Source organism: Eschrichtius robustus, chromosome 2 (genome assembly GCF_028021215.1).
Source record: "Eschrichtius robustus isolate mEscRob2 chromosome 2, mEscRob2.pri, whole genome shotgun sequence".
NCBI lineage: Eukaryota > Metazoa > Chordata > Mammalia > Artiodactyla > Eschrichtiidae > Eschrichtius > Eschrichtius robustus.
The window spans coordinates 65,679,582-65,703,051 of NC_090825.1; the positions used below are offsets into that span (position 1 = coordinate 65,679,582).

The following is a 23,470-nucleotide window of genomic DNA, read 5'->3' on the forward strand; positions in this document are numbered from 1 at the left end:
CCCAAGCAGCAGCCCAACCATCTCGATTCATGCAGCCACAGCACCCTGGCCCCCAGCGCCAGCCTACTCCATACCACAGCCTAGCACTACATCTAGGACGAACACAATGGAAAAAGGGAAGCAACTTTGGACTGCATGGGAGGTACATAGGTTCACTGTGACCACGTGGGCCTCACCTGCTTCAGCAGTCACCTCCTTTGGGACAGGGCACGCACTCAAGGGCAATGGAGCCTCATCAAATCCAACCCTCAGGGCTTCTACTCCAACAACTGGGGAGGAGGCCCTGACTCCAACAGGCCATGGAGCAATGAGGGGGCTCTGCCTAACACCCAGTGCAGGCCCTAGACTCCAAAACACCAATCACATCCCCATCAAGGGGATAACGGCCAGCAGACTCTGGGGAGAAGAGGTGGCTGGCATCCATACCAAAACTGGCCCTCACACCAAAAATACTGGACTCACACAGAGTACACATGATACTCCCACGTTGAAAACACCCCTTCAAGACCACAGTAGAAAATGTTTCTCCTAAATTCAGACAGAAGAAGGTAAACAAAATGAAAAAGGAGAGGAGCTACTCCCAATTAAAAGAACAACAGACATCTGAAAGAAATGAAGCAGACCTCACCAGTCTCCTAGACCCTGAGTTCAAAAAGAAGATAAAAAAAGTGCTAAAGGAATTAAGATCACCAATAGAAATGCAGATCACTGTAACAAGGAACTAGAAACTACAAAGATGAAGCAATCAAAATTAGACAACTCAAGTGCTGAGATAACAACCAATCTAGAGCGATCAACAGCAGACTAAATAACACTGAAGAACAAATAAGTGATCTGGAGAATAGAATGATGGAAATCACTCAATCAGAACAGCTAAAGAAAAACAAAATTTAAAAATGAAAACAACTTACGAGATTTCTGGTATAACATTAACCATACCAATGTTCACATTACAGTGGTCTCAGAAGAAGAGAGGTAAAAGGGGATTGAAAATTTATTTGAGGAAATTAGGGCTAAAAATTTCCCAAGCCAAAAGAAAGAAACAGATATCCAGGTACAGGAAGCACAGAAGGTCCCCAAAAAGATGAACCCAAACAGATCTATACCAAGACATATCATAATTAAAATGGCAAAAGTTAAAAACAATGAGAGAGCTCTAAAGGCAGCAAGAGAAAAACAAAGAGCCATATACAAAGGAATCCCTATCAGGCTATCAGCTGAATGAATCCTCTGCAGAAAATTACAAGCCAGAAGGAAGTGGCATGATATACTCAAAGTCCTGAAAGGGAAAAACCTGCAACATACTTTACCCAGCAAGAATATCATTTCCAATAGAAGGAGATAAAGAATTTCTCAGACAAGCAAAAACTAAAAGAATACAGCAATACTAAACCTACCCTAAGGTCTCCTCAAAAGAGAAAAGTAGCAAGAATTTATACGAAAGTGAAAATTACAATAGGATAGGCAAATATATAAAAGGATTGAAGATCATTTAAATAAGACATTACATTGATTAAAAACAAGAAGGGACTTCCCTGGTGGCCAAGTGGTTAAGAATCCACCTGCCAATGCAGGGGACATAGGTTCGATCCCTGATCCAGGAAGATCCTACATGCTGTGGAGCAACTAAGCCTGTGTGTCATAACTACTCAGCCTGCGCTCTAGAGCCCGCGAGGCACAACTACTGAGACTGCATGCCACAACTACCGAAGCCCATGCACCTAGAGCCTGTGCTCCGTAACAAGAGAATCCACCGCAGTGAGAAGCCCATGCACTGCAACAAAGAGTAGCCCCCGCTCACTGCAACTAGAGAAAGCCCATGTGCGGCAATGAAGATGCGATGCAGCCAAATCAAAGACAAAAACAAAAACAAACAAAAAAAATTGTAGAAAGCAAATAGAGATAGTTATGGGTCAACATACTTGAAAACCCAGTTAACCACTGGGTTAAATAAAAAATATTTAAATAAAAAACTGGTTAAAATAAATAAAAAACATACAATAGATTCACAAAAATCAAAAAGAAAGGAACTCAAGCATAATACAAAAGAAAACCATCAAACCACAAAAGGAAAAACAAAAAGAAGAAATCAACAAAGAAGTACAAAATTAACTGGAAAACAAGGTTTAAAATGGCAATAAGCACATACCCATCAATAACTACTTTAAATGTCAATGGACTGACAAAAGACCTGATTTTGACCTGATCAAAAGACACAGAGTGGCAGATTAGATAAAAAATAAGAACCTACAATATGCTACCTACAAGAGACTCACTTCAGGGCTAAGGAGACACATAGACTGAAAGTGAGGCTATGGAAAAAAATATTTCAGGCAAATGGAAATGACAGTAAAGTGGTGGTAACAATAATCATATCAGACAAAGTAGACTTAAAGTCCATAAAGAAAAAGAAGGACATTATACAATGATAAAGGGATCAATACAATTAGAGGATATTACACTCAGTAACATATATGCACCCGGTATAAGGACCTAAATATATATCAATAGAATACTAACAGACATAGAGGGAGAAACTGGCAGAAATACAATAATAGTAGGGGACTTTAACATCCCACTGACATCAATGGACAGATCTTCCAGACAGAAAATCAGTAAGAAAACAGATGTCCTAAATGACACAATAGACCAGTTGGACTTAATTGACATCTACAAGACACTACATCCCAGAAAACCAGAAAACACATATTTTTTCAAGCGTACATGGAACATTCTCTAGGATAGACCACATACTGGGTCACAAAACAAGCCTCAACAAATTTAAGAGCATAGAAATTATTTTAAGTATCTTTTCTGACCACAATGGTATGAAACTAGACATCAACCACAGGAGGAAAAATGGGAAAAGAACAAACATATGGAGACTAAACAACATGCTACTAAAAAACCAATGGGTAAAGGATGAAATAAAAGAAAAAAAATCATTAAATACCTTGAGACAAATGACAATAAAAACACAACCTTACACAATCTATGGGATGCAGCAAAAGTGGTTCTAAGAAGTTCATAGCAGTACCAGGTCTTCCTCAAGAAACAAGAAAAATCTCAAATAAACAACCCAACCTACTACCTAAAAGAATTAGAAAAGAACAAACAAAACCCAAAGTGAGCAGAAAGAAGGAAATAAAGATGAGAGAAGAAATAAAGATTAAAAAAAACCCCAAACTAACAGAAAAGATCAGTAAAACGAAGAGCTGGTTTTCCAAAAAGATAAACAAAATCTACAAACTCTAGCCAGGCTCACCAAGAAGAAAAGAGTGGGCCCAAATAAACAAAATAAGAAATGAAAAAGGAGAAATAACAATTGATACCACAGAAATATAAAAAATCATAAGAGAATACTATGAACAATTATATGCCAAGAAATTGGACAACCCAGAAGAAACGGACTAGTTTCTAGAAACACACAGCCTGCCAAAATTGAGTCAAGAAGAAACATAATTTTAACAGAACGATCAAAGTGAAACAGAACCTGTAAGAAAATACTCCCTGCAAACAAAAGTCCAGGACTGGATGGCTTCACTGGGAATTTCTACCTAACATAGAAAGAACTTAAACCTATCCTTCTCAAACTGGTCCAAAAGGTTGAAGAGGAGGGAACTCTACCAAATTCATTCTATGAAGCCACTATCACCTTGTTACCAAAGCCAAAGACACTACAAAAACAGAAAATTATAGGCCAATACCTTTGATGAATATAGATACAGAAATACTCAAAATGTTAGCAAACTGAATCCAACAATACATTAAAAGGATCATACACGATGATCAAGGGGGATTTATCCCAAGGATGCAAGGATTTATCAATATCCACAAATCACTCAATGTGATATACCACATTAGCAAATTGATGAAGAAAAATCACAAGATCATCTCAATACATATAGAAAAAGCAAACAAAATTCAACATCCATTCATAATAAAAACTCTCGTGAAAGTAGATACAGATGAAACATATCTCAACACAATAAAAGCCATTTATGACAAACCCACAGCCAACAATACTCAACCCTGAAAAGCTAAAAGCCTTCCCACTAAATTCAGGAACAAGACAAGGATGCACACTCTCACCAATTCTATTCAGCACAGTATTGAAAATCTTAGCCACAGCAATCAGACAAGGAAAAGAAAAGGTATCCAAATTGAAAGGGAAGAGTAAAACTGTCTCTGTTTGCAGATGATATGATACTCAATTTAGAGAACCCTAAAGTCTCCACACAAAAATTAGCAGAATAAATGAATTCAGCAAGGTAGCAGGATACAAGATTAATATACAGAAAGCTGTTACTTTTCTTTACACTAACAATGAACTATCAGAAAGAGAAAGTAAAAAAACAATCTTGTTTAAAATCATCTCAAGGGCTTCCCTGGTGGCGCAGTGGTTGAGAGTCTGCCTGCCAGTGCAGGGGACACGGGTTCGAGCCCTGGTCTGGGAAGATCCCACATACCGCGGAGCAACTAAGCCCGTGAGCCACAACTGCTGAGCCTGCGTGTCTGGAGCCTGTGCTCCGCAACAAGAGAGGCCGCGATGGTGAGAGGCCCGCGCACAGCGATGAAGAGTGGCCCCCGCTTGCCGCAACTAGAGAAAGCCCTCGCACAGAAACGAAGACCCAGCACAGCCAAAAATAAATAAATAAAATTAAAAAAAAAAAAAAATCATCTCAAAAAGAAAAAAAAAAGAAAAGAAAACCCTAGAAATAAATTTATCCAAGGAGGTGAAAGACCTACATGCTGAAAACTATAAAACACTGATAAAGAAAACTGAAGATAACTCAAAGAAATGGAAAGATGTCCCATGCTCTTGGATTGGAAGAATTAACATTGTTAAAATGGCCATACTACCCAAAGCAATCTACAAATTTAATGCAATCCCTATCAAAACACCCATGACATTTTTCACAGAACTAGAACAAATAACCCTAAAATTTACATAGAACCACATAATTCCCAGAATTGCCAAAGCAATACTGAGGAAAAAGGACAAAACTGGAGGCATAACACTTCCAGACTTCAGACAATAGTACACAAAGCTACAGTAATCAAAACAGCATGGTACTGGCACAAAAACAAACATACAGATCAATGGACAGAATAGAGAGCCCAGAAATAAAACCACACACCTACGGTCAATTAATCCAGAACAAAGGAAGCAAGAATATATAATGGAGAAAAGACGGTTTCTTCAACAAGTGTTGTTGGGAAAGCTGGACAGCTACACATAAATCAATGAAACTAGAACATTCCCTCACACCATATACAAACTCCAAATGGATTAAAGACCTAAATACAAGACATGACACCATAACTCCTAGAAGAAAACATAGGCAAAACATTCTCAGATATAAATTGTAGCAACATTTTTTTTAGATCAGTTTCCCATGGCAAAAGAAATAAAAAGCAAAACAAACAAATGGGACCTAATCAAACTTAAAAGTTATTACACAGCCAAGGAAACCATCAACAAAATGAAAAGACCACCTATGGAATGGGAGAAAATATTTGCAATGGATGAGACCTACAAGGGGATAGTATCCAAAATACACAAACAGCTCATACAACTCAATATGAAAAAAACAACCCAATCAAAAAATGAGCAGAAGACCTAAAACTAAATAGACATCTCTCCAAAGAAGACATTCAGATGGCCAATAGGCACATCAAAAAATGCTCAACATCACTAATTATTAGAAAAATGCAAATCCAAACCACAATGAGGTATCACCTCACACCCATCAGAATGGCTCTCATCAAAAAGTCTACAAATAACAAATGCTGGAGAGGGTGTGGAGAAAAGGGAACCCTCCTATTCTGTTTGTGGGAATGTAAATTGGTGCAGCCACTATGGAAAACAGTATGGAGGTTCCTTAAAAAGGAAAAATAGAGCTATCATATGATCCAGCAATCCTACTCCTAGGCATATATCTGGAAAAGATGGAAACTCCAATTTGAAAAGATAGATGCACCCCAGTGTTCATAGCAGCACTATTTACAACAGCCAAGCAATGAAAACTAGTCAAGTGCCCAACAACAGTGGATTGGTTTAAGAAGATGTCATACACACACACACACAATGGAATATTAGCCACAAAAAGAATGAAATACTGCCATTTGCAGCAACATGGATGAACCTAGAGAATATCACACTAAGTGAAGTAAGTTAGAGAAAGACAAATATCATATGACATCACTTATACGTGGAATCTAAAACGTAATACAAATGAATCTATATACAAAACAGAGACAGACTCAGAGACACAGAAAACAAACTTATGGTTACCAAAGGGCAAAGGGACATGGGGAGGGATAAATTAGGAGTATGGGATTAGCAGATTGCTTAGAGATAAGCAATAAGGGTTTATTGTATAGCAAAGGGAACTATATTCAATATCTTGTAATAACCTGTAATGGAAAAGAATCTGAAAAAAAATATCTGAATCACTTTGCTGAACACCAGAAACTAACAGAATATTATAAATCAACTATACTTCAATTAAAAAAAAAGTATTTCTTGTAAAGTCAGGAGTTACACAAAGAATAAGAGTTATAAAAAAAACTGTTTTACGGTGAAATTATTACTTGCAAATATAAAGCGTTACCTGAAAAGCCCAAAAGAATCTAGTGAAAAATGATTACAGACCATAAGGGAATTAAAATTGAGTAAGGTGGCTAGGCACATATTTAAAATACTTAAATCAACAATCATCAAAATTACAATATCAACCAGTTGAGAAACAAAATGGAAAAAAAGGACTCCATTTATAACAGCAATTAGAACAAAATGCTAAAATATATAGGAAAAATCTTAACAAGAAATCTGTAATATTGGCATCAAAGGCCAATTGACAAAGCCTTAAAACATACTGAAGCATACAAAAGTAGAATGGAGTGGTATGCCAGGTTCTTATATTGAAAGGCAATACTGTAAAGCTAATCTATAAATTTAAAATGAACCCAACTGCAACAAGTTACTTTTTTTTTTTTTAAATTGACAACTGATACTGAAATTCATATGGAAAAATAAGTAAGCAAGAATAGCCAGGAGATCCTAAAAAAAGAATTAGCTATCAGAAACTGTCATAATATTTTTTAACCTTTTACACATTTAATGATTTTTATTTGCTATCTATTCAAAACATTTAAAAAATTATACATGTTATTTGCCAATATTTTAAGGACAAAAAAATGCTTCTGTACAATGCTAAGTGATGGAAAAACATGATTTCACAATCAGTATATCTGTAGCTATGTAAACCTTTATGCAAAGAGAAGACAATAAAATGATTATCACTGGAAGGTTTTTAACCTAATTATCAACTTCTCTGGATTTCTCAAATTTTCTAAGTGTTACGATTATGGTCTGAACAAGGTAAAATTGATTTGTAATTACTATTTTAATAGCTGTTCTCTGTGCAAATCATTTCTTCATGGATATAATAAGGATAAAATTTAATATGTCTTGGTTTTTAATTGAACTGGATTTTAACCTTGCATCTGTGAAAGCAAGTAATATATATTTTTAAACTTGAAATAAATCAATAAAGGAAATGGTGATCAACTCTAGAGAGAAATCATAGTATCTCACAATGCTTATTTTTAAAGGTCATATTTTGAACATGTATATGAATTTGTCAATGAATAGTATTTGATAATAATCTAATGAAATATAAAGCACAGGTTTCCTCCTAGCCAACATAACTAAACATGTATTTCATATCTACTTTGTCTGGAGCATGAGGGTAGACACTGGATCAAAAAAAGTACATAGCAAGACAGGAGACAAGATGGTGGAGTAGAAGGACTTGAGCTCATGTACTCTCACGAAAACACCAAAATCGCAACAAACTGCTGAACAACCATCGACAGAAAAGACTCCAATCTACCAAAAAAGATATTCTACATCCAAAGATGAAGAAGCCACAAGACAGTAGGAGAGGTGCTTTTGGCAGGTGGGTGACCCACAAACAGGAAAGTACTTATATTGCAGAGGTTCTCCCACAGGAGTGAGAGTTCTGAGCCCCACGTCAGGCTCCCCAGCCTGGGGGTCTGGCAGTGGGAAGAGCAGCCCCCAGAGCATTTGGCTCTGAAGGCCAGTGCGGCTTGAATGTAGGAGCTCCACAGGACTGGGGGAAACGGACTCGACTCTTGGAGGGCAAACACAAGGTTTCACGTGCACTGGGACCCAGGGCAAAGCAGTGACTCCATAGGAGCCTGGGTCAGACCTACTTATGGGGATTGGAGGGTCTCCTGGGGAGGTAGGGAGTGGCTGTGGGGGCAAGGACACTGCTGGTGGAGGCCCAGGGAATACCCACTGGCTGCCATGTTGGCCTCACCCAATGGCCTGCAGGCTCCAGAGCTGGGATGCCTCAGGCCAAACAACCAACAGGGTGCGAACACAGCCCCACCCATCAACACACAGGCTGCCTAAAGCCTTACTGAGCTCACAGCCAGCTCTAAACACACCCCTTGACACGGCCCTGCCCACCAGAGGGACAAGACCCGGCTCCACACAACACTAGGCAGGCACCAGTCCCTTCAACCAGAAGGCCTGCACAGACCCCTGGACCAACCTTACCCACCGGGTGCATTTCTATACACTAATAACGAAAGATCAGAAAGAAATTAAGGAAACAATCCCATTTACCATCGCATCAAAAAGAATAAAACACCTAGGAATAAACCTAGCTAAGGAGGCAAAAGACCTGTACTCTGAAACCTACAATACTCTGATGAAAGAAACTGAAGATGACACAAACAAATGGAAAGATATACTATGTTCTTGGATTGGAAGAATCAATATTTTCAAAATGACTATAATACCCAAGGCCATCTATAGATTCAATGCAACCCCTATCAAATTACCAATGGCATTTTTCATAGAACTAGAACAAAAAAATCTTAAAGTATGCATGGAGACACAAAAGACCCTGAATATTCAAAGCAATCTTGAGAAAGAAAAACAGAGCTGGAGGAATAAGGCTCCCTGACTTCAGACTCTAATACAAAGCTAGTCAACAAAACAGTATGGTACTGGCACAAAAACAGAAATATAGATCAATGGAACAGGATAGAAAGCCCAGAGATAAACCCACGCACCTATGGTCACCTAATCTATGACAAAGGAGGCAAGAATACACAATGGAGAAAAGACAGTCTCTTCAATAAGTGGTGCTGGGAAAACTGGACAACTACATGTAAATGAATGAAATTAGAACATTCCCTAACACCATACACAAAAATAAACTCAAAATGGATTAAAGACCTAAATGTAAGGCCAGACACTATAAAGTCTTAGAGGAAAACATAGGCAAAACACTCTGACATAAATCACAGCAATATCTTTTTGGATCCAACTCGTAGAGTAATGGAAATAAATACAAAAATAAACAAACGGGGCCTAATTAAACTTAAAAGCTTTTGCACAGCAAAGGAAACCATAAACAAAACGAAAAGACAACCCACAGAATGGCAGAAAATATTTGCAAACCAAGTGACTGACAAGGGATTAATCTCCCAACCTAAACATCCACCAACAGAAGAATGGATAAAGAAGATTTGGTACATAATATAATGGAATATTACTCAGCCATAAAAAAAAGAATGAAATAATGCCATTTGCAGCAACATAGATGGGCCTAGAGATTATCATACTAAGTGAAGTAAGTCAGACAGAGAAAGAAAAATATTATAATATCACTCATACGTGGAATCTAAAAAGATGATACAAATGAACTTATTTACCAAACAGAAACAGACTCACAGACTTTGAAAACAAACTTATGGTTACTAAAGGGGAGAGGTGGAGGGGAGGGATAAATTAGGAGTTGGGGATTAATATATACACACTACTATGTATAAAATAGATAATCAATAAAGACCTACTGTAAATCACTAGGAACTCCACTCAATATTCTGTAATAATCTATATGGGAAAATAATCTGAGAAGAATGGATATATGTACATGTATAACTGAATCACTTTGCTGTACATCTGAATCACACACAACATTGTAAATCAACTGTACCTCAATATAAAATAAATATTAAATTAAAAAAAAGGACATAGCATGATTCCTTCCTTTCAGTTTATAGCTGACAACAAAAATAACTGATATTCACGGAATTCTTTGTTTTGGTTATCCTATTTATCCTCATATTTGAGGCAGTTGTTATTAATATCCTTCTTTTATACATGAGACAACTGAAGCACACAGTAGTTATAATCGAGTTAGAATATTAAACTTTAAAAACTCAATAGCAACTCACAGCATATGTAAATGATAACTCAGCGATGCTCACAAAAAAAGAAAAAGAAAAAAAAAAAAGGCATTTTCCCAAAGAAAAGTCAGGAGAATCTTCAAGGAGAAGGCAGGAACTGAGTCAAGCCTTAAAGGGCACAGTCACATGGCAAAGAATAGAGAGCAGGCTCCAGAGCAGACAAAAGCATGGAAAACGTCCCCACAGAATCAGGAATTCGCAAGTTCAGGGAATAATGAGCAGACTTATTGTTTTAAGCAAAGGATTCACTTAGTTAAGTGGTTGGAAAAGAAATTTGCAAAGTAGGTTTATCATCTTCCTAATGGAGTATCTAAATTCATGATTTTGCAACGTATACTTTTTTTTATTCCTTGAATGTCTTGTTAAAGAAACATGCTTAAATGATATGTCTGGGATTGGTTTCTAAATAATCCAGTGTGTATGGTGGGAGGCGTGGGGCTGATGATGAAACGCTAAGTATCTGAGACTTCGTTACACTCTTCTTTCTTCCTTTGTATGTTTGAATTTTTTTTCAAAATAAAAGATTTTTAAGAGGCACTTAAAAACATACTATTATTAAAGAAGTGGGGTATGTATATATACATCTGTGTGTGAAACCATTTACAACTGAAAACCATTTACAAATATGCACTATATGATACATACAACTTTGTTCCTGGGGTTTATAGACCCTTAAATTTAAACAAATAATCTTAGGTGGTACAGTCTTTTAGATGTACTCAGTCTCTGGTCAAGTGTTTCAAACTCACGGACATTAGCCTACCACTGCTTAGCCTACCTAAGCATTCCTCTTAATGCTTAGCATCTGTTGCCCACTGATATAAAATTTTAGTCTCAGAGTTAAAGGAAACAGATGTTACTGTTCTTTAGAAAAATAATTGAGATGTTCAATATGAAAATGTTATTAAAGGGAAGGGAGGAAGCTAAGAAGAAAGCAAACATATTCGATCACAATATAGAGGGAAAGATGATTAAAAAAAAAGGTGATAAGGGAAGTAAAATTCATTAACTATGTTTTTTTCTCAGATCCTTCAAATCCTGCAACCTTTTCCAAGGTACTCCGTGCTTTTGTACGTGCTATCTATTTTTTTCAACCTTCTGGTCTCAACTCAAGAGTCATCTCTTCTGAAAAGGGTTCCTTGTCCCTACTCTCCACACCAAGCAGAGTCTGGATCTTTGTACACCTATGTGTTACACACATACCTGCCACCCAAAATTGTAGTGTAATTGTCTCCTCTATTTTATTGAGGTTCTTATCAATCCCCTGTGCCTATTAAACAAAATAGTGCACAGTAGTCACTGAAAAATGCTGAACTAACAAGAACTTGACAACAATTGCAAATAATGAACATTTTAACAAATTCAAGAGAACATTTTAACAAATTCAAAAGCACACTTACATTACAAATTAACAATGCATGCTATGTTTTCTTTATTTAAGAGAAACCTCCACACATTGTTTTGCATTTATATTTACTTGTCAATGATATTTTGGAAAATTCAGAATGAAGAAGCAAATATATTTATGTTTATGGTTAAGGGACCGGGCTGTAGGGTAAAATAAAGGTCTGAGATAATTTCTCCTCAGCATCCAAATCTTTTATCACTAACTGGAATTCAGAGAAAGTTCTATTGAGCATCCAGCCTCAAGGTGCTTGCATATGGGACAGTGTGTGTTTTTCTGAGTCCACTTAATTTGTAAGAGAGACACATCCTCAAGAGTTCTGGATGCCGGAGTAGGCAAGCTGGCTGGCAGAAAATTCTTGGACCTCAAATAGTTCTCAAACCTAAGGTTTACCTAATTTTCATCGAGTACACCCTGTGACAATGCCCTGTGACAATGCCCTGTGACAATGCCAGGGAGTATACAATGGCACGCTATTCAGTTTAATAAATTTAGCTAACTATTAAACATTAAATAACACACATTGGAACTAAGGAGTTATAAAACACAAGACAACTTGTTTCTTCTGGAGGCTGTAGGGAAGAATCTCTTTTCTTGCCTTTTCTAGATTCTAAAGGCTGCCTGATTCCTTAGCTTAGTGACTTCCGGATCACTCTGACCTTGACAACTTCTTTTGTTATGTTATGACTGTCCCGCCTCCCTCGTACAAGGATCCTTGTGAATAAACGGCCCTGTTTCCCCATAATTCAAGATAATCTTCCCATTCCAAAATTCTTAACTGAATCACACAAGGGAAGTCCCTTGTGTCAAGTAAGATAACATATTCACAGTGTTTTGTTTTGTTTTTTTTAAAACGGGGTTGGGGAGAAGGGCATTGTCTACCACACCTACAAACATTTCCTTTTTATAAAGAGGTATCCAATAACATTCCCTAGACTCAGGGCTGCCTGTAGCAACTTCTGGAGCACATCCTCAAATACAATCAGAATGGTAACCTTTGCGGTCCTGGAATACAGGAGCCCTGCCCTGACCCTAACTGGCAATGAAAATCCCAAACTTTTTTTCTCCAAAGGCCCCTTTTACTATCCCTCCATATTCCAGACCCATCATACTACTCATAGCTGATTAGAGCTTCTGATATGCTTAAAATCATTGTACTAAACTAACTGATCCAAACCAGAGGAAATACACTTAATGACTTAGTCACTTTGTATAATCAATCTGAAGTAAATCACAATTTGTTAGGCCACTGAAATAACAAAAATAATTCAGACTTTCAGTTGGTCACCACTAGATCAAACTGTTCATCAATGAAAGATAGAGACTGGTCAATGCAAAGCTTAGTTTCCAAACATGAAATAACCTCTAGTGTTGATACATCTCTTTAAAATTCTCTATTCTCAAGTCAATTTGAAAAGTTAGGAATATTTATTTCAGATTCAATTTCTATCATTTTATCTATAAAGATATAATTTCTTATTTTCAGAGTCATTCCTGAACATTAAAACTATATTAAGTATGGATATAAGGGCAAGAATTCAATACAGAGTTTTATTTTTAGCTGTATAAATAAAAATGCTTCTAAGTAAAAGAATACCCAAAACATTAGGAATAGAGGAAAAAACGGGGAAAAGATCCAAGCAACAGAACATAACAAAGAAGGAAACATTGAGAAAAGCAGAAGAAATACACATATTGATATGCTAAACAGTGCTCTGCCCAAGATGTTAAATGACTGGTTGCTAACTGTACTTAATCTGCAGAAAAGACTTCGACTAAGCCTCCAGTATATTCATTAGTCCTGGATCACTTGAGCTTCATGGAGCTTATTTACTTATTTTTAGGATTAGCAACACAAATTATTTAACCAATGTATTGATTAAGGGCCCTTTTTATGCATAACACTGTCTGGGAGCTTCAAATGTTGACTATGTGGGAAATACATTTCTACTGACATATTAACTAATTCTTCCAGTTTAACTGAATACCAAAATTTTTTAAAACTCCAAACACTAACAATTTTACTTGTTTTAAAAACCTACTGTTTTTACACAAAACTAAAGTCGTTGATCCCTTTCTGGAGGTGGAAGGAAACCCAGAAATGACATTCCTGACCTAACTGTGATAGAAATTATACAGCACTGGAAAAGTGGGTCAGCATTTTATCATTTACAAATCTAGGTTAGGTCAGCATTTCCCAGCTAGTTTCCACCTGTAAATTCATATGCACCACTATTATCTCTTAAAATGGAGAACGTGAAAATACAGGGACAAATGTAAGGTAATACGTGAATGTGCAAAGACACCCAACACCCCGTGTGCCCAAGATAAGTGACCACAGGTGATTGAAAAGATTTCTAATAACACACAGAAATATTAACATTTTCTTTTGCACCTCAACTCTGTTCTCCACTGGCAACATGGGTGGTCATTTGTGCCTATTTTCATCTCATTGTCATGGCACCTACAGTGCATTTGCTATATTTGTGCTGCTTAATTTGAGCTATTTTACAGACACCTCACATCTAAATATGAAGCAACAAGAGTGTCACAGGTATTAACAAGAGAAAGCATACATATAACTATGATTAATAGTAGACTTAAGAAAATGAAGATGTAAATACTTCACATGTCCTTGATAAATGATTGATGAGAAACTATTCTGAAGGAAAAGTGCAAATTCTGCTATGAAAAAAGTACTCTGATCATGCAGTCAGATAAAACAAAGAATGACAAAATGGAAAAACCTGCAAATATAACGAGTCAGGGTAGGAACACTGGCTACTCATTAGAATCACCTGGAGCTTTTAAAAACAATCAATGCCCAGAAAATTGGACTGAATTGGGTGGGCATATAGTTTTCTCAAAGTTCCCTGGGAGTTTTTACTTGCAGTCAAGGTTACAAGCCACTATGCTACAGAAGACCAGCATCTACTTAAGTTACCTACCTATTAGCCTGAGGTAGTAGTTTTCAAAGTGTAGTTTATGGAATCTTTTCATGGGTTTACGCAGTCAAAACTACTTTTATAATGCTAAGAAAATACCTGCCTTTCTACTGTGATGCCATTTGTATTGATGGTGCAAAAGCAATGGTAGCTACAGAATTATCATCTTAACAAACTCCCTCCACCCTCAACCACTGAGGCATACAAACGCTGCTTTTCCTCTTGAATTTCCTGTGGAATTATCGGCATTGTTGTATAATAAAAAGGGCTCAAGATTTGGTGACAAACAGAGCTGTTACGTTTAAATTTGAGCTTCACTATTTATCAGCAGTATGGTCTTGGGCAAGACACTTAATCATTCTGCGCCTTTTTCTTCATATGTACACTGTGGCCAATAATGTAAGTTTTCAATAAAGCACTGCATGTAAAACACATGGCAGAGTAGGTGCTTAATATTTCCTTGCAATACAACCAATTATCTAAACTGGGGTTGTGCTTCACCACTCCTTACTAAGCACCATCAAAATGATTTTATTTATCCTTATCTTTCAAACCTAACTACTATTGTCAAGAGTTAAGGCATTCAATCATCTACTATCACTGTATTGTTTCTAAACTAGTCTTCCAGATTTTAATCTTCCGTGTAAATAGACCCTGAACATTGTTACCAGTTGGTTTTCCAAAATGCACACCATTTTCTTCCCTGCTCACAGTCTTTGTCAGGTACACAAACATCATCAAAATATAAAGGCCTTGAAATGACTTCAAGATCTGGCCCCAGTCTTCCTAGTCTCATCTCTCATCATTTCACGGCTTAACTTCTATTCCTGCCAGTCCCCAAGCAACTATTTGACTTCATGCACTATGTGTCCATAACTACCATTTCCTTTATCTGTCTGAAGGATAGAAAATGCTTTCCCAGCTCTAGCTAATGATTCCTTCCCTAATCCCTACTCACTCCTTAATATACAGGTCAGAGTGTTACCTCTTTGGGGATGTCTCCCCAGCAGTTCTGAACCACAATTACTCTTTCCTCTGTTTCTAACATATTTCCTATGTATCTCAGCTACAAGATGAGGGACACTATCTCACACCCTTTCTCTGATATTTGATTTAACTATAAAATGTGGGCAATAGGTCTTACTTTGCAGGGTTTATGAGCATTAAGTGAATATATCTGTAAGTCATGTAACACATCAACAGAGGAAGAAATGAAGACAAACTTCCTCAGGTTGATCAAGCAAAGGCTGGGCCCTGGGAATGATTCTAACCTTGTCTGGCTCAGTCTAAAGCCCATGTTCTTTCCACCACACATGTCATCTCTCTACGTCCTAGCAGCTAACACATAAAATTTACTTATTTAATACTCTCCCACACTGGACCGTAAAATCCTTGAAGACAATGAGCATGTTTTACATGACTTTGTATCCCCAGACTCTCATTCATTTGAGTACCAACTCTGACACTGTGATGTAGAGATTAAAAGACGTAGTTTCTACTTTAAGAGCTCTGCCTAGAGAAGGGAAAAATATAGGCAACACCTTACTGCTGTTTTATATGCAAGAGAAACACTGGGGGTATATACATGGAGTACAGATGTCCAAATAGATACCTAAAAGGAGCAGAAGAAAATAGAAGGTACAGGGAAGGCTTCTTGGGAAGAGATGAAATTAAAAGTATTCATTCATAAATGATATAATTATCAGACTGTTTATGCTTTGATAGTTGTAAATTATTATTGCTGATAAACATTTTATGGTCTTCAAATGCATTTTAAAAAATGGATTCATTAAAATACAGTAATTCAGATTTAAGTCATTATCACTGGGCTACCTCACAAATATACCAAGTGTAGGTACAAACTCAAAAAGAAACCTCATTGTGTAGCTCTTCCAACTACAATGTACATTTTCTGAAATGTGGACAACTTAAGCTCACAGGAACAGAGCAGGAATGAAAAATTAACCACCGGGCAGTTGTTTCTATTTTCCCCCATGTCTGATTGACATGTTATATTTGAGAGCAACAAATCATTACGACATATTTTATCCTCAGTTATGTTGTTTTTATTAACAACGGCATGAGGACTTCCGGCATCTGGACATTAAAATAAGTTTGAGTTCTGGCTTCACTACCTACTAGGTGTATAACCCCAAGCACGTCAGTCTCCTTGTGCCTGACTTCCATTGCCTGCAAACATATATTCAGTTTCAAGCCTGAAATAAGACAATGCTTATAAACTGATTTTTCAAATGCAGCCTGGCACATAGCAAGTGCTAATAAACGAGAGCTATTATAGTTACTTTGAAAAAACAAGTATGGCCAGATGATTCAAATACTATTAATCTTAAACACGGTATGTCTTGCTTCTAGATAGTACATAAGACAATAAGATGATGAAAAGAATAATCTATCTGACTGTACTATGAGCAAAATAACCCAACTTCAGCCTCGAAGAGCATATGCAAGAATTAAGAGTAACAGTCTCTCTACTCTTTTTGAATTGAAAAAGGAACCACATTTTCTAAGTTAAATAACCGCTCACTCATGACACAAGTGTATCCGTCCTATCATGTGGTAGGTGGAGAAAGAAGCTGGCCAAGGAAGGAATAACCTCTAATAAATTTCCATCTCCTCTATAAACGGTAAACTTCTCCAGGGAAGACACTGTGACTTACGCCCCAGCTACAACCAAAGTAGCTGGCATAAAGCAAACAACAATTAATGAGTTTTCGATTAATGTCTAAGGGTTTTGTGCTGTATGGGATTCTGCAGGAAATTCTGGGAACACAAGCTCAGCAACTTTTCACTGTAGAAGAGCTTTTTTGTCATGGTTGCTTTTGATACTATAATAAAAGGCATGCATCTTTTCCCCATAAATATGCTCATAAACGCAAATCTGGCACATGGACCTCATACATTCACCGCGAGGGCCTGGTGTAGATAGAGGCTGTTGGCATTTACCGTAACAAAAGTGAAATGCCTGCAGACATAGCTTGGGAGACTTTTGCTATTACTACTGATTATTACATCTGTCCTCTGCCTATACTGGCTTTATTTTTCTCAACCTGGAGACGTAAGCATTTTGCGAACTTTTGTGACTTATTTTAAGCTTTTCTAAAAGGCCCAAACTATTAAAGGAATCTGCAATAAGACAAAATAACACATAAAACCTTAATGTGTGGAAGGGGAGGAAGGCCCGAGGCCAGACACACTCCAAGCACATTAAGCTCCTAGAGGAGAAGCCACCTCCGCAGACAACTCCAATCATTAAAATATAGCTCATAAAGTAGCATCTCTAAAGTTGAGAGAATGGAGTTGGAGGGACCTAAAAGGCCACTAATTCAACATGTGAAAATTAAGGTGTAGCACTTGGGGCTTATTTGACAACAGGGAAATAAAAACCTGGATCAGGCCCGCAGATAAGGCGCCGCAAAATAACAAGCGCAAACCCGGGCAGCTCTAATGCCTCAAAATGACCAAAGAGTCTAAGTAACCGATGGGTTAAACCAAACCAGCGCACTTCTTCGAAACAAGTCAGGAAAGTGGCCTCGGCGTGTGAAGAGGGGTTCTGCGGCCCCGGGGTCTTTCTTGGGGTGCCAGCCCTGGTTCTCCCTGGTTGGACGTGGAGGGGCCACATGGCTCCCGGGCCTGTGCATCCTCCGAGGCCCGGGAAAATCAAGTTAGTGACAGGGTTCCCTAGCCGGGGACCCGGGATCGCCGCCCAACCCTCCAGCCCTTGTGCGGGCCCGCAGCCCCTTCACAAAGCTCAGCCGCGACCCCGAAGCCCCGGTTCTTACCATAGTGAGGCCGGCGAAACCCCAGCCACATCACCCTTCCGGGCCCGGGGCGGAAGAGGCGTACAGGGCCGGCTTGCCTTTCTCGCTCCTTCCGCGGTCTGGTTGGGCCTGTCAGGGTACCTCCTCCTGAGCCGCACGTCTCAGACTCTACGATAGGCTCCTCTCTACCGGAAAGGGCGGGGTGTAAATGCCGTCATTCAGCCCCGCGGAAGTAAATGACACTCTCATTGGCTGCTGGATGTCTGCCTGTGGGAGCGGGCCTTTTGGAGGAGACCGGAAGTGGAGTTACTGACAGGTAGGGTCCGGAAGTGGCGACTGCCTCGGTGGTCCAGTTCTTTTCTTTTTTTTTCTCTTCTTTTTTAGCTTTGTAGAACTCCGCAGCGCGCAAATTTTTTCCTGCTTGGATCCCCTCCCCCCACGATGTGTAAGCTTTTGGCCCTTCTGTTTATGGACTCTTCGGGAACACTTGGGTTCCCTGGGCTTACACGCAGGGCGTTCATCTCCTGGACTCCCTTTACAGTTTCTCCCTTTGCACCTGAGAGAGTCTCTGGAATGTAAAGCGCCTTCGAAATGCCCTGTAAAGTTGTGGAATTAGGAGGACACTTGAATTCGGTGGGTTGTGTTGAGAAGGTGTTGGATTATTTCTCTAACATTGGCGTTCTCTCTCTTCCAATCCCCAGCATTTTGTAAATTGTAAATGGGTTCCATCTGGGGCTGAAACGTACTAGGCCCGTTGGGGTCAGGAAGGAACTTTCTGTGGTAACAAAAGGAAAGGAACTGCGTTTCCTGAGTTCAGTAGTTGATTAGGTACTCCAGAGAAGGAGTCCAGCTGCAAGACCAATAACATGCCAACTTTTTCTTTTAATCAGTAGTAGTATTATTTAGCTTTCTCTAATTTTAATAATCCCATTAGATAAGGCTCTATTTCCCCCCACCCCGAGATTCTTTATAGAATGTTATCAGTTTTTTAATGCTTTGACTTGAAGTGGGATAGAGAAAAAGAGGAAAGGAAACTTACATGAGGTGTTGATTTATGTGCTGTTCTTGGCCAAACTATGAGACCCTTCTATATTTAGGGCAACACAGTGATTAGAACATTTGGGTTTCTCCTGTGATTACATCGTTGGCTACAGCCCAACACGTTTCCTTTTTTCTTTTTTCTTTTTTAAACCATAACTAACTTTACTTTTGAATTTATTGATTTGTTAAGAGTTGGTCAAATACACAAATTTAGCAAGTATTTAACTGAGCTTTATTCATGGGATCGTGAGAGTGCAGCAGAGGAATAAAGATGGCCTGTTCCTTCCAGAAATTTAATGGGCATGGGGAAGAGGGGAATAAGAAATGTATAAAAACGTACTGTACCCTCCTCCTATCAAAAAACAAGCCATAATGCTCTGGCTTTTGATTGCTTGCAAGTGTTGCCATTCAAATTAAATAACCTTGGCTTAGTTATGGAAATTATGTTGTGCAACTCATCAAGCTTGGCTTCTAAAGTAGTAACTGTGTCTGCAGACATTTTGCTTTCGTGTGAAGATTGTCTTCATCTTTATGAACGCTTAGGGTAATATGTAATACCTGAAGTGCACCAGGAAACTGAAGTTGTTAGAGATCACAATTGATTTACTATATTTATGGATTTGAATAAATTTTAGGCCATGGGCTCTTATGTACTTCAGCTTCAAAATAGGAAAGAACAATGTCAGTTATTTTAAAGTTACCCATGGAGGAACCCAAATAGCAATAGATAAGTCTGAACATACGTAAATGTGTAGTTTGTTTTTCATGTATCACAGCAAACAAAGTTAATCTGATGTGTGGCAAGATCTCTAGGGAGGTGGTAATTGAGCTATATGGTCATTAAGCACATAAACTCCCTGCTCTTGGTTTTCACTGCCAGTGAACTAATGTAAGTACTATCTTACATTGCTGTTTCAGAAGTCTACTTTCCATAGCTCTGCTATGGATTCTCATTTCAAACTATCTTGGATCATTTTCTTACTTACTAAAAATGAAATCTGACTCTATCATTTCCATCTTCAAAAATTATTGTCTCTCCTGCATCCAGAAGAGTATTTTTAACTTTGGTTTCATGGGTTCAGTAGGATTGTATGCAAAAATAGTATGTATTTGTGTTTTCCTGTGGAGAGAATGCATAGGCTTCCCCAGTATTGTAAGGATTAAATGAGTTATTACAAGTAAGTCATCTAGCCAGGTATTTGACATACACTAAGCACTCAGTAAGGGTTGCCTGTTGTGTGCCTGGCTTGTTTTCTTCACTTAATTAAAAACTCTTTGAAGGGAGGGATAATGGTGGAGGGCTGATTGACTTGCATGTTGGGCACTCAATAAAATGTTTTTTAAATTAATGGTTTTTAAAATTAAATTGTTATCGCTTTTCTACCACCAGACCACTTTCTTCCCTCTTCTCTTTTTACTTTGTGTCTAGTATTGATAGCGTTGATTATTTCCTTCTATCTGACTTCCTTTTTTTCCCTCATTCAATGATATTCTCATATATTAAAAGACAGTGGTTTTACTTAACTCGTTTTCTTTGATCCCCAGCTAGTCTCCATAGACTGAGGTTGAAGTTTTTTGTTATCTAGTGTTCGTCTTTGTCCTTTTTCTCTCCCTCTTTTTAAATTCTCTTTCCCCATGGCTCTTAGATTAAGACCCATAAAATTTTGATTGACCTGCATGTTATTTCTTTCACCTTAAGAAATGCTTCTTTTAACTTTTCTCTACTTCCAACCCCATTTATTTGCTCCTCTGAGCAAAAATCCTTTAAGGAGTTTCTATGCCCCAAGTCCCAATTTCCCTTCTACTGTTCTTTCTTGAGATCCCTTCAACATGGCTATTGCTCCCCCAAATGCTCTTGTTAGTGTCAGCAGTCAGTCTGAAACTGTGAATTGTTCATTTCGATATATCATTGCTATTTCTTGTCTCCAAGCCTTTGCTCATGCAGCTTCTTCTGCCTGGAATGTGTTTCCTTATCTTTTTCCTTCCACTCCTAAACCTTTTCCACCTTTTAAGATTTATATCAGCTATAACTCAAGGAAGCCTCCCCTGAAATTTCAGGCTGGTTAACGTGCTACTTTTCAGATGAGCTCCCACCCTGCCTCTGCACTTTACAAGCTTGTATAATAATCCTCTTTGGGTGTTTCTGTCTCACCAGAGAGCTGGGGATATGTCTTACTCATCTTTGAGATATGAAAACCTGGTACATAGGATGTAGTCAGTGAGCATTTTAATGCATTAATGGCATGACCAAAGTCACTCAGCTACGAAGCTGTAGAGTTTTGATTTCAATCTGGGTCTTCTGAGTATAAAATCAATGCTTTATTTGCAATACCTTGTTTTCAAGGAAGAAGGTGGCTATCTTCAAGCTAGTTCTTTTTGTACTAGTAGGAGGTAATTAATGCATTTTATAGCCCTGGGCAGTTTGTTCCTTGTCCTTTGTGAAGCTGATGAGAAAGTGAGTTGTGTCTTTTTCTAAAACACTGGCTGAAATCAGTGAACAGAGGGTTATTATAGTCAGCAAATTTTTAATATTGATAAAATTGGGCTCTTTCTAGAAGAAAAACACCACTGAGACTTTCGTTGCCCAAAAGAAAAAATCTGTGTGAGAATTCTAAACTGTTGATGAGGCATTCATGCTTTTACTAGATGCCAGTATTGCCAATAGCTTTAAATTAAACTTTTGTTTTTGTGCTATTGGGAAATCCCAGGGTATTTACAAGGTAGTGCACAGATTTTCTCCCAATGATGGAAATTTGCTCTTAAGATTGAGTTAATGATGGTTAGTTTGTTAACATGATTTCTGATACTTGGCACAAAAGTTAGGTACACTAATTTTGCATGTAAAACACTGTTTAATTCTAGATAATGAGCCAGACTTTCCAACTACCTTTTATGGCAGGCATTCTGGATTCAAACTTCTCTCTGACTATCATCATCATTGTTGCAGTCTGTAAACCAATCTTTTATAAATTTGTCTAGCTTTTAGGACTAACAAAAAAGGAAATAATTTAATTCTGTAAATTCTGAAAAGGCTTCGGCGGCTTTCACCCTTAGCAATGGGGTTGAAAATGATGATTAGGCTTGGAATTGCTGCAGTCAAAAACAAGTATTACTTGGAGTACTCTCCTGAATTTGTGCCTTGTTTCTTTGAGCTTTACTAACCCTGCAGAAGTGACCAAAATGTTGAAATAAGCAAGGAGTTCAATCTGGTCTTTGTGTGAGAGGATGCTATTAGCTTACTTGTAATTTTGTCTGAACGGTTAGTGAGAATTTTATTGAATAAAGAAAGATCTTGCTCAGTTGGAACAGAAACAAGTGGCTGCCAAGAAATAAGATGCAGCCATTGTTGAAGAGACTCATCAAAGTGTCCTGACAGTATAAATATTGACATGCTGAGATATGTCAATATTTACCATAGAATTTGGAAGTTGCCAAGTTCCTGTTTAAGAAATGTGACCCTAGCATTGAACACAGTATATCAATAAATAAGGAGCATGTCCAAATGAACAGCTGCTCAGAGAAAATCTCAGAGAAAATAGGATAACATCTGTCTAAACTTTAGGGCACTTCAAAAGTTAAATTTAAAAAATTTATTGATGCTTCTTTGGTAATTTGTAGGTAGATACATGTATAATATAGTATATTAATATAGTTCTATATGTAGGTTTAACTTAAGTGTTTTTTAAAAAATTACAGCATGGTTGCAATTTATAACTTTGTAAATTAGTGGTGCTGTGATACTCATCTCTAAAATGAATTAAAAAATATCTTGCCATAATATTGTGTTTAGGAACCAATCTCTTCATTTTAAGCATTATTCTTACAGAAATTGGCTCAAGTCATGCCTTAGATATTACTTTTGGGAACCAAAAGTTTGTGCTCTGAGAATTTAGCAATAGAGAAAACATAAGTTTCTGAAGTTTAACTGTAATGAAGAAATTTGTCCTGGTTATTATCTGAAAACTATGCCTCAGAAGAAAATCTGTAGGGTAATGAGCAAGTAA

General features: G+C 37.8%; 2 protein-coding genes across 3 annotated transcripts in view; one reads left to right on the forward strand and one right to left on the reverse strand.

Annotated features, from left to right (window-relative positions):
* TMEM167A (transmembrane protein 167A) overlaps nt 1–18,557 on the reverse strand; it is a 33,203-nt gene extending 14,646 nt beyond the window's left edge. The window contains exon 1 of the mRNA XM_068535607.1: nt 18,447–18,557. Coding sequence (XP_068391708.1) covers nt 18,447–18,449 — 3 coding nt within the window. The 5' untranslated portion in view covers nt 18,450–18,557. The remainder of the gene's footprint in view (nt 1–18,446) is intronic.
* A 99-nt stretch (nt 18,558–18,656) lies between these two features.
* Nucleotides 18,657–23,470, forward strand: part of XRCC4 (X-ray repair cross complementing 4) — a 268,265-nt gene continuing 263,451 nt past the window's right edge. The window contains exon 1 of one of the 2 annotated variants that reach the window (XM_068533655.1): nt 18,657–18,741. The gene's annotated coding sequence lies outside the window, so the exon portion shown is untranslated. The other variant, XM_068533663.1, reaches the window with a different exon arrangement.